The sequence below is a fragment of the Podarcis tiliguerta genome (genome assembly GCF_965153285.1).
Source record: "Podarcis tiliguerta genome assembly, chromosome: 8".
NCBI classification, from domain to species: domain Eukaryota; kingdom Metazoa; phylum Chordata; class Lepidosauria; order Squamata; family Lacertidae; genus Podarcis; species Podarcis tiliguerta.
Genome location: NC_139541.1, coordinates 21692640 through 21704983, shown reverse-complemented (window position 1 = coordinate 21704983; position 12344 = coordinate 21692640). Strand labels below are relative to the sequence as shown.

The 12344-nt window shown below is 45.1% G+C and overlaps 1 protein-coding gene across 3 annotated transcripts in view; it reads right to left on the bottom strand.

Annotated features, from left to right (window-relative positions):
• Positions 1 to 904: 904 nt before the first annotated feature.
• The window catches only part of TP73 (tumor protein p73), a 78821-nt gene continuing 67381 nt past the window's right edge, over positions 905 to 12344 (bottom strand). For 2 of the 3 annotated variants that reach the window (XM_083452144.1, XM_083452145.1), the window contains 5 exons: positions 11995 to 12119; positions 11450 to 11604; positions 9731 to 9863; positions 8802 to 8895; positions 905 to 5359 (listed from right to left, as the gene is read on the bottom strand). In XM_083452144.1, coding sequence (XP_083308270.1) covers positions 5039 to 5359; positions 8802 to 8895; positions 9731 to 9863; positions 11450 to 11604; positions 11995 to 12119 — 828 coding nt within the window. In that variant the 3' untranslated portion in view covers positions 905 to 5038. The remainder of the gene's footprint in view (positions 5360 to 8801; positions 8896 to 9730; positions 9864 to 11449; positions 11605 to 11994; positions 12120 to 12344) is intronic. The other variant, XM_083452146.1, reaches the window with a different exon arrangement.

The following is a 12344-nucleotide window of genomic DNA, read 5'->3' as shown; positions in this document are numbered from 1 at the left end:
CTTAATCTCAAGGTTGTGGGTTTGAGTCCTGTGCTGGGCAAAAGATGCCTGGGCTGCAGGGGGTGGGACTGGATGACCCTCAGGCACCCTTCCAACTCTATAATTCTATGTGGCTCTCACAGCTCCAGCAGCTCCCCATGTGCTGTGTCCACTGAGGTGCTATCTCACCCTGCCTATTGGTAGGGCCGCTCCTGATTCAACAGCCTGTGGCAGAGGCTGTACCACTTCAAGCTGCCAATGGGATGGGTCACATCACGGAATGTGTCTGCAGATCAACAGCAATTCCTGCAGTAGAAATGTTAGCATGTCCAGGAAAAGACCAGGCACCTGCAATGCTTCTCCTGCAACATCTGTTCTTCTATCTGTAACGAGTGGGAAGGATCAAGCATTCCTGCCCCCAGCGCTAATGCTGCCGCCATAGAATTCGGAAACCAGACAGTTTTATTAAAGTGAAAAAAAGAGGGAAGCATGATGTAATTCACAGTAGTGTGCCTAAGCTGTTCTTAAAAGGTTGCTATGCTTTGTCACTCCCCTTCGGCCTGGAGACTGAAGGAGACTCTCCATGCCTCTCTATCTGGTGCTCAGGACTCTCCCCAGGGCACACCCCTCCCCAGCCACACTCCCTACCCCCTCTGGTTTGCACCCAAGTGTTTTTGCCTGGCTGGAATGTGCCCTTGTACTCTTGAGAATGCTTCTTGCTTGCCAGCATGGAGGAGAGAAAATGTGTGTAGAAACTACCATTTTGTGAAAAGGCACCCCCCCCCACTGCTTGTGGCCCCCAGAAGGGAATGCAACCCTTTGGCTTGAAACAATTCTCTTGCCCCACACTAGGAGCATGAAAGGAAGGGTGCGCGTTTGTGCATGTGTGTGCAACAGCGATGCATCTCTCCCTTTTGAGTCAAACGACGTTTGAAATCCATTTATTGTGTTACCCCAAGAAAGCTATAAAAATAACACATTTCCCCGCCCCTCCCCCTCAAAGATATCATTACAATAAAAACGAAACGAAACCTCACAATTCATGACAAAGTTTAAGCTCCACTTGTGTTTCTTAAGCCCATGTTAAGGTGAATCCCAAAAAGCTCGGGCACGCACACCTGAGAGGGGTCAGGCAGCCACCGGTAGGATGAGATGCAGAGGTTGCCGTATCAGACATCAGGAAGTTTACTGGCCATTTCCAGAACAAACCAATGTAGATGGATTGTTCTTTGCCCTGCTTCATCTGGGAAATACAACTGCATGAAAGACCTGTGCATGAAAGAGAAGGAATCCCCACCCATAGAAGGGGCAATGGGGTCAGGGCACTGGTTTGGACTCATACACAAGGTGTGGAGCCCATACCTTGTTGTCCATGCACTGAGTGTGGACCTCTGAGCATTAGCCAGCGGATATCTAACTTTGCCCCCGGTTATTCCAAAAGGGACTCTAGTTCAGCACCACGTGTTACAGCAGGGAAAACAGAGTCAAAATAATAACGAGGCATCATAGATGTCTATGGGCATAGGGAGTTGGGCCCCACACACCTGTCCATTAGGGCACTGCCTCACCAACTTCAGCCTTGATTCCTCCAAGCTCACCTGCCTTCTCACTCTTAGCTCTGCCCTTGTAGAACTCGGCACAGAGAAAGAGGAGGGGGACAAAAGTAGTTACAGTGGTACCTCGGGTTAAGTAATTAATTCGTTTTGGAGGTCCATTCTTAACCTGAAACTGTTCTTAACCTGAAGCACCACTTTAGCTAATGGGGCCTCCTGCTGCTGCCGCGCCGCCAGAGCACAATTTCTGTTCTCAACCTGAAGCAAAGTTCTTAACCTGAGGTAATATTTCTGGGTTAGCAGAGTCTGTAACCTGAAGTGTATGTAACCCGAGGTACCACTGTAGTTCTGCCTGTTCTGCCTGTTAATGGCTCCAGAGCCACCTGCTTTCCAGTCCTAACAGGCACAAGCCCATCACTGTGGACAGCCTGGGTTTTCAGACTGTGTGGAAGCCTGTAAGTGCTGGCTTCCTTCCTCATATGTTCTTTCTCAAAATGGGACAGGGAGGAAGGCAGGAAAAGAAAGAGAAGGGGAGTGAAAGAGACATGCCACTCCAGAGTTCCCTACAGTTATCTAGAGTGCCAACACCTTTCTTTCCCTTTTCATGGTTTTGAATCTACCAGAGTAAGCTGTGGTTTTGGCAGGTATATACAGGCCTAACTCTAGCTGAAGCCCAGGTAGGTCAACAACATGCACTCTCTCTGTGCATCCTGTGGGTCTCCGCTCTCCAGTATGGCTATGAATCGACAAAATATGATAGGCCTTTCTCCTGCAAACTGTGAACTTTGTATACCTCTAGATACAAGTACACTTTACATGCATGTTTGTACACATTACTGTGCTGTGCTTCAGTCCTCGTATTTTTCCAGAAAGTGCGAATGAAGGCTCACCTTTGCATGCATACTAAACAAATGTACTCTCCCATCCCTGCTGCTGACTCCAGGATGCTTCCAGAGCTTCCGGATTTTTGCTCAAGCTGCTCATGACGTGTGCCCAACATTTTGAAATTTGCTAGTAACATAAGCATGCAGATGCACACGCACACTCACTCACACACAGAGTAATATGTAGTAATACTGCTCTAGGAAAGCATTTTTGTGACCACTGAAGAGGTGAGAGAGTGGGGAAAAGAACAACATAAAGTGCTTTAACTCACTGCTACTTCACAAGCACTATTGCATCTTGGCTGTTCCCAAAGTCTCAGCCCCCACAGGACGAAAACACATGCAGTTTTCAGACAGGATCTTTAACAAGGTGCAAATCTGGGTGCTCCCTAGAGATAGTCACTGCGTAGTGATGCAAAGTGGGTGAGAGAGAAAAGGGGAAGGATTTTTTTGCTGCATAATGAGTGACAGATCTGTAGCATTTTGGCTATGCTAGTTCAGTGGCAGGAGTATGTGGTATGTCTCCTGCTTTACAGTGGGCAGTCCTCTGAAAGAGTCCTCTCTTTAAGGGATGGAAGTCCAGAAGAAGCCTATTAAAAAACCAAGAAACCCAAACCCAAATCAAAGTGTTTCCCCTTGCCCTGCAAGGGGCTTTTATACAAACAAACAAAATCACACAGTGTCACAAAAGGGGGCTCTAAAATTCTACCTGGATGCTGCAACAGAATGGATGAATTGCAAACTGTTCTTAGCAAAGACAAGAAAACAGCAACATACAATAGCAGAATAATGTGAAACAAGGAAAGTCAATGTCGAAAATCAAGTCAGAATCAAGAGGAAGTTTCCAGAGGTACTGATTATGTGTTCCTGGGATAGAATGGGGAACCTCTGGCCTTCCAGGTATTGCTAGGCTACAGCTTGCATCATCCCTGCCACTTAACTGTGTTGGTTGGGGCTGATGGAAATTGGAATTGATAACAACATCTGGAGGGTTTATAAGAGTACTGTGTCCAATTCTAGGCACCCAAGCTGGAGGGTAGAGGATGGCAATCAAGGGAATCAATAATCTGGCAACCAAGCCTTATGAGGAACCAAATTCATCTAGTCCAGCTCTCTGCAATGCAGGAATATGTAGCTGTCCCGTGTCAGGATCAAACCTGCAACCTTGGTGTCATCAACACCATGCTCCTAACCAACTGAGCTATCCAGATGATTTACTTAACAAAATTTATATACCCCTTGTTCGTAGCTATATCCTGTTCCCAAAGTGGCCAACCTGATGGAATGAGTTGCTTTAAAGCAAGGGTAACTAACCAGTTGTCCTTCCAGATGTTGTTGGACTATGACTCCCATTATCCCTAACCTTTGGCCATACTGCCTGGAGCTGGTGAGAGTTGGAGTCCAATAGCATTTGGAAGCTCCCTCCAAAACCTCTTACCTTTCTGGAGTCTATTGAAATGTGCTGCGACAAAAGAAGAAGAAAATGTAAATGAAAAGAGAGCAAGTTTCTTACAAAGCAAAATTTTGCACCCGAGCCAATAAAACACACGCATTGCTGAATGCAGCTCCTTATCGCCTAAGCATGAATTTGTTCTGAAATCTAGGGAACATAACCCATCTATAGGGCTTCTAAGCAAGAAACAGCTAGCACCAAACTATATATCATTGTGTGTGTTTTTGTGTGTGGAGAAGTGTAATGACAGAGAGCGCATTTCTCCCAAAGATGAAAACTATAGCTTTTTTGATGTTTTGCTTAGGAATCCATTACAAAGACCAAATAATGATTTGGATTTGATCAAGCAATAAACCTTTGACTCTAGAAACAGTTGCGGAATTGTTTTCCTTTCTTGGGTAGGGGAAGAACAATGCCATCTTTGCACCCCCTCAGAAGGGGGGGAAACCTTGTCCATCTGTGAACTCTTCACAATAGCTTACATAGAAAATAAACCTTACAACATCATGGCGAGTATACTGTATATACAACGTGTGTGTACAAAGTTGTCTTGCTAGGCAAAGCCTTCACCCAGCTAACACAGATATCCCTCAGGTTAATCAAATCATAAAGAGCCGCTTTTCTGTTCTGCAAAGTACTGTAGAAAAACAAACACTTTTTTTTTTGGCAGTCTGTTAAAGAAAAGAAGTCCTTAAGTGGTTTGGTTCCAGTTGGCCATGGAGACCTCCCACGATGTACGATAGGTCAGCCCTGTTCTCACTTAAAGAAGTTAGGGGCTTGGAGACTTTTCTGACGAGGTGGAAGAGAATAGATAAAATGAGATACACAATATCCTTAAGGTACCTGATGCTGTGATACACATTTGACCCAGGTTTGCTACACAACCAAGTGCAACACAACACAGGGTTTTTTTTAGCCCAGTGCATGTCCTGCTGCTAAATGCAACTGCCGAATTAGCTACCCTTCGTGAAAAGGTATGTTGCAAAGGACTGCATTTAAGCTCCAGAGCGCAACTGTCACGTCCTGCCCCAAGCTCTGAAAAAAAATACTTTTCGGTGGCTACCCGAAAGGCTCGTTCCGCCTGGCTGTTGTGCCAAATACCTTTCAGGTCCAATTGTTCAGTTCCTTGCCCTTAATTCACCTGCTTCCATGCTCCTCGCTAGAGACACTCAGTTGATTTCTCCCTCTGTGAATTCCTCTTTGATGGACTGTTTGCGGGACTTGCAGTCTGGGAGGTCAAAGCCGAAGTCCGCCCACTCATCGGCCCCACTGCGGTTCGGGATGGTGATGGTGTGGCGGACGCGGAAGTGAACGGCTTCCATGACACGTTGCCTCTGCAGCTCGCCGGATGTGCCGATGGAGATGGTGGAGGCATTGCTGCTGGAGCGGATGAGCTGCTGGGCTCCGTAGTCGTGGCCCTGCTTCAGTTCCTGGAGGCCCCTCCAGATAATCATCCGGTACTGCTCCGGGATCTTCAGTGCTCCAAGATCCTGCAAAGAAAGGTGTTTGGGAGATTGGGTTGACAAAAGGACTGTGTGAACTGTAAGATTATAAGATCAGGTTACCAGATTTTTTTTCAATGAATCCAGGGACACTTTTCAACTTCAATGGATTTTGTATGGGGTAAAAGGTAAAGGGACCCCTGACCATTAGGTCCAGTCGTGACCGACTCTGGGGTTGCAGCGCTCATCTCACTTTATTGGCCGAGGGAGCCAGCATACAGCTTCCGGGTCATGTGGCCAGCATGACTAAGCCGCTTCTGGCGAACCAGAGCAGCACACGGAAAAGCCGTTTACCTTCCCACCGGAGTGGTACCTATTTACTTGCACTTTGACGTGCTTTCAAACTGCTAGGTTGGCAGGAGCAAGGACCGAGCAACTGGAGCTCACCCAGTTGCAGGGATTCAAACCACCGACCTTCTGATCGGCAAGTCCTAGGCTCTGTGGTTTAACCCACAGCGCCACCCGCATCCCAAGTTTGTATGGGGACTGATTTGTAAATCTGGGGACTGTCCCCAGGAAATGGGGACATCTGGTAACCTTAATATAAGAAGAGCCTGCTGGATCAGCCCGACAGCCCATCTCTCCCAGCATCCTGTTCTCACAGAGGTCAACCAGATGCCTTTGGAAAGCCCACCAAGAAGACTCTTCCCTCCAGTGTTTTTCCAATAATTCGCATTCAGAAGCATTGCTGCCTCCACATAGCCATCGTGGCTCATAGCCATCAATATCCATCTCTAGGGATTTGCCTCTTCCAGGCCTGATCTCTCTACCTCACGGCTACTATTTCAAGCTAAATAAATAACAAACAAACATGGAAGGCCCAAGTACTACAAGTTTAACATAGCAAGTGCTCTGGCCCTCCATGTGTGATTCATGCAGGAGAGAATTTGGAGGAGGAAATGAGGTGATACAGAGGCCCAAACAAGTCTCATGTTCTTCTCAGAGGGCTGATTTACAACACAGCCAGTTTTAAGTCCCACTCATGAAAACAACCATGGATTCATGCGCAAACGTTAATTTAGTTAAAACAGTAAGCACTGTAATACTCTATTACAGCTCTCCCTAGCTTTGTGCCCTACAGATGTTTTGGATTTATTTTGCAGGGAGCTGGCAGTACCATTGCCTCTCTTTTCTTGCCGATGATGCCAGCCATTTTGTACCAGCACTCAGATAACGTTTATGAATCAGCACCTCATGGTTTTTTTTAAAAACAACGACAACATAAAGAGTTGGAGCCCAAAACATCTGGAGAGCATCAAGCTATGAAACGCTTCTCTGCTGGGAGTTAGGTGTGGGCATAACTCAGGAAACATGGAAAGTCTTCATGCAAAAATGGGGTCTTTCTTTTTTAAAAAAAACAAGCGAACACATGACGCTAAGCTTTATGGGTTTAAGCAGTAAGCAGCTTTTGATTCCAGTCTAAGACTGTGCAACTGGCCCCAGGTGTTTGTGGAAGGTTTATTCTGATGGTTTTCTGTTCAGTGCTTGAAGCCCAGAGCGGAAAATGACATACAATGCATGGCATCAAAATACGACATGGTGAAGACTTGGTTCTGTGCAACATGTGGCATTTATTGGGGCAGACATGTGTGTAGGTTTCCCTCAGAGCAGCCTTTTCCAGCCTGGAACCCGCCAGTCGTGACTGGACTTCAATTCCCATCCCAGCATGGCCGATCAGCAAGGATGAGAGGAGGGCAGAAGGTTTGGGGAAGGTTGCTCAGGGGACAGTGGGTAGGGATACAGAACTCTGCCTAATTTCTGATCCATACTGCTTTCATATGTTTTTACTATAATTCCCTTGCATCTGCCATTAAAAAACAACAACAATACCTCACAAAACCCATGCTTAATTGCATATTTTCTCTCAGAACATGCGTTTAAATGTGTGCTTTTCTCAGAATATGTGTTTAAATATGTATCCTCTCAGAATATGTTTTCCTCACAGAATACACATTTAAGGTATTTTCTCTCACAACACGTATCTAAATGTCCATTTTCTCTCAGAACACATATCGAAATAGGCCTCCCCCCCATGCGTTTAAATGTGTATTCTTTCTCATATGCTTTTCATTCAAAATTTGTATTCAAATGCGCATTTTCCCTCAGAATACATTGTATTCTCTCTCAGAATATGTTTTCCTCACAGAATGCATATTTAAATGTACATTTTTCTCAGAAGCTGCTTGAAGGTGTGTTCTTTTTCACAATGTGTTTTTTGCTCAGAATACATATTCAATTGTGCGTTTTCCCCCAGAATACATTGTATTCTCTCTCAGAATATGTTTTTCTCACAGAATTAATATTTAAATGTGCATTTTCTCTCAGAATATATATCGGAATGTTCATTTTTCTCAGAAGGTGTTTAAAGGTGTGTTCTTCTTCACAATGTGTTTTTTGCTCAGAATACATATTCAGTTCTGCATTTTCCCTCAGAATACATTGTATTCTCTCTCAGAATATGTTTTTTCCTCAGAACACATATTCAAAGGCGTATTTTCTCTCAGAATATATTTTTCTTTCAGATTACGGGTTCTAACACGTATTCACTCTCAGAATAGGTTTTTCTCTCAGGATACATATTTAAATGTGTGCTTTCCCTCAGAATATGTATCTAGCTCAGTATCATCCTGCAAGCTCCCTATTGTCTACACTGATGGGTTTCAGGTGGGGGACATTTTCTACCTGGAGATACCTGGAGATTGAACTAGGGACCTTCTCATCAGATGTCAAACAAATAAATATTTGACTTTTAGAAGACATCTGAAGTTCAGAGAAGTTTTAAATGGTTAATGTTTGATTGTGTTTTTAATATTTTGTTGGGAGTCACCCAGATTGGCTGCGCCAACCCAGTTAGATGGGTGACATATAAATATTATTGTTGCTGTTGTTGTTGTTGTTGTTGTTATTAGTAGTAGTAGTATACCACCTTTTTCCCTGAAAGAGACTCCATGTGGTTTACAGAGTAAATCTGGATTATTTTGAAAGTTGCATGAAGTTTTGCATTAACTGTTCAGTGCCTGACAGAACTGACCACATTATTTCACCATATTCTGCTATGTGCTCTTCATATTTTTAGAACAAAAATGCAATCGAAGATTGTGTGGGAAAGTCACATTATTATTATTATTATTATTATTATTATTATTATTATTATTATTATTATTCTGCATGCAAAGCAGATGTTCTACCACTGAGTTTTTGGCCTTTTCAACCATACCTGAATACCCAAGGTTGTGGGGAAGGGTGCTCTAGGTAATTGTCTTTATTGTTGAACTAATATTATCATCAAGATATTTCTCCTGTGACAAGCATGCATTTCAGCTGCTTGAGATCTCCGCCCCCCCTCCCCCCGCAATCCCATCCCCAAAAACGTTGTTTTGAGAGTGACAGCCCCAAGAGAAAGAGAGCGACAGATCTTCTCGGTATTTACCTCTAGAGTTAAGTTCTGCAGGTGGTAAAGAGTCTGTAACCCTTGTGAAGTGAAATAGTCAATGCAGTTTGAGCACCCCAAACCTGTTAAAAAACTGCAGAAGAAGAAAAAGAAAAAATATATATAGATATATAATGGGGGGAAATAGAATAATGTCCTCAGGTACATTAAACTCTTATCAGTAAGGTAATCTAGGAATGGTAAAATAATGGACAAGCTTCTCATATCCTAGGATGGCTCCAGTAACTGATAAGATATTTTGTAATATTGAGGGGAAATGGTTCCCATAACGCATGCCCTTCCCCCCGCCCCGGCTCCCGTTTAATGCTGGCAGAAATCAATTTTTAAGAATATGATGGGTTAATAGGGACAGCTATGGTAGGAAATGTGGCTTAAGGCAGGGGTAGCCAATGTGGCGCCCTTCAAATGTTGCTGGACTACAACTTCCATCATCCATGACCTTTGGACCTGCTGGCCGGAGCTGGAGGGCAGCAACATCTAGGCCACATCCATACCAAACATTTAAAACTCTGTGATGCCACTTTAAACATCTTGTTATCCCTTAGCTAAAGAAAACAAGTTGTGAACGGAGCGCTCGCCTTTCTCTCCCACCCTCCTCCCAACAGAGCATTGCCTAAGCCAGAGCTTTCCAAACTGTGTGTCGCAACATGTTAGTGTGTCGGCTGAAGTGTCATCGCGCAATAAGTGCCCGTATCTCTCATAACGGGTTAGTTTAACCTCCGGTTTGCTAGCAAAACTGAACTACTGTTTTGCGAAACGATGCACGTCTAAAAAGTGTGCCACCAACATGAAAAGTTTGGAAAGCTCTGGCCTAAGCAAACCAGTTGCTACAGAGGTTAGTGTGTGGTTAAACAAAAACAAAAGCAGGCGTTGCTGAGTTGACCCATGCTGAGCCACCTCCTTCCTACCTGACAAGGTTTGGGTCTGGGTTGTAGGGCGGAGGGGGCGTGCAATGCGACCCTGAGACCATGGACTGTGAGGGGTGCCCGCCGTTCATTTCTCCATTGGACTGCATGGTGTGGCTGTTCAGCATTCCCGGCCCTGGGTTCAAGAAATGGCAGCAAACCAGCCTGGTGAGTTTGCAAAATACATTCCAGGTACAACCTTACACAACTCAGGGGCTGCCAACCCTTCGGGTCCAACAGGATCCTAGGGAATGTTGAGAAAATGCCGCAAAATGGCTGCAGCGTAGCGCAAAATGGATGCCTTGGGGTGGGGCATGATAAAAAATGGCTACCCCATGCAAAATATATGTATTTAGCGGGGACATTGTGCTGGCTCCAAAGTGGGTAAAGGGCACATAGGCACCAATTGGCACCATGTGTAAGTATCACTGTTCCCCAGGCACATGCTGCCAGGGAAGGGTGCTTAGGAGGACAGTCTCACAATACAATGGTGCATGTGTATACTCAGAAGTAAATCCCATTGAGTTCACTTGGGTTTACACCCAGGTAGGGATGTTTGAACATGCCTCCATCCATTCCAATATTCATTTGCCCTTTCACCGGGCAATTTTTGTTCTGTTGCAATTGGGTCTTTTTGCACATGTCTGTGTTCCATCTGATGCAACAAGTGTGTATTTTTAATGGTGTGTGTGTGTGTGTAGCACATAATAGACACAAAAAACCAGTCATCAACAGATATTCACAATCCTTCCTTGCATGTTCCCTTCCAAAGTTAATAAATTTTCCTCTTAGAATTTTTGCAGCCAAAACAACAAAGAGCCAAAAATGGCTTTGTGATGGGCCATTAGCCCATTCAAAGCCATCTATGGCTCCAAACCTATCTATGTTCACTCAGAAGTAAGTCCCGCTGAATTTAGTGGGGTAACGGCGGTTGATTTTGCAGCTCAGTGTAAGCTTGATGTCCTATCCCATTTTCCTCACTCAGGCATCAGGCAGAGACAGTTTAGCTGGTCAGTTACAAGTCAAGAATACATTGTGGGAAAGGAAAGCAATTTTAAATTTTATTTGCTTTTAAAACAGAGACTTGGGGTGGTCAAAAATGGGCAGCCAAGTCCAGATGGCATCGTCTCTTCTTGGCTGTTGGAGGGGCTTCCCACCCACACCTGATAGCCATTATTTTACACTTGAATCCAGTTTGCTAGAACCTTGGGAGTTTTGTAAAAAGAGAAAAAGGAACCACAAAGTAGCTCTCACAAGTTTGGGGAAGGGCTGTAGTTCAGTGGTAGAGTGTCTGCTTTGCATGAAGAACCCCACCCCAAGATCAATCCCTGGCTTCTCCAGGTAGAATGCCCCCTGAGTATGAAACCCAGGAGAGCTGGTGCCAGTCAGTGTGGACAACAATAAACTAGATGATCCAGTGGTTTGACTCAGCACAAAAGAGCTGTTTACACTTCCATATTCCCAAATCGCCCCATCTCGGTTCCAAAAGGAAGAGCGAGGCTTTCTGTTTTATTTAGAAAACTATATATATCTCACCCTATACAGCCCTGAGAGGCTGACTCAGGTAGCATGCAAGAAGCCCAAAATACAGGCACACTGAACTTGACTACAGGAAATGAAATGACAGGGTGTCTGTAGGGAACTAGGAAGATTCAGAGAAAGGGTGCTGCACAGACAATAAGAAAACATTCTTGGCCTTTTGCATTAGGTGCCTTGCCTTACCCATCGGCCCAAGGGTGGTCCCAGCGCCGGAGCTGTGCTGCGGGGGCTGCCCCACGAGCTGGTTGACGGACGGCAGCTTATTGATCCCTCCAGTGTGATGCTTGTTGATTGGCGAGAGAACTGGGCCATAGGAAGAAGGAGGCTGAAGGTGAGTCCTGCATGGGGAATGGAGTTTGGTGGTCAGGGGCAGGGATGAGTGGGAGGGTGGGAGAAGTTTGCTCCAGTACACATTCATTCATTCATTCATTCAATCAGCTTATTTAAACTTGCGCTCTCATGCAAACTGCCATCCTGCAATAGTTGATGGACCAAAGGGTTAACCATCCTTGAAATATTTGAAATTTGCTGAATGGTTTTGAAAACATAGAATCCTCTCTTCTGTAAAAATACAAAGTGGCTTGCAACACAGGTGGTGCCAGAGCGAATTAGAGGCAGTCCCAACTAAATCTTGTTTTGTCCCCATCTTCCTCCAGCACCCTGTTCACCCTAATAGTGTTGCAAGTTGTTTTAGGGGAAAAGCGGGGAAAGACAATTTGGGGACTTACTGGCGTTGCAAGAGCTGCTGCTGTTGCTGGCGATAGGAGTCGACCAGCTGTTGTGGAACCAGCTCCACCAGCTCCAGGCTCTCCTTTATCTTCATCAGGATCTCAAAGTTCTCTCTGCCACGTACCTGAATCAAGAAGAACAGATGCGAGTTAGGATCAAAAGGGAAGGGAAGGGAACCTTGGGGGGGGGGTCATCCAATCTAACCTTCCCCCTGTTCAGTGCAGGATCTGCGGCTGCAGCCTCTGCTTTCATCCCTCCAGAGTAGCAGAGCCCATCACCTCTCAAGATGACTCTTGGTGTCCCTTGCAACTCAATAGTTCTATGGTTCTATGATCACAGTTCAAATGTG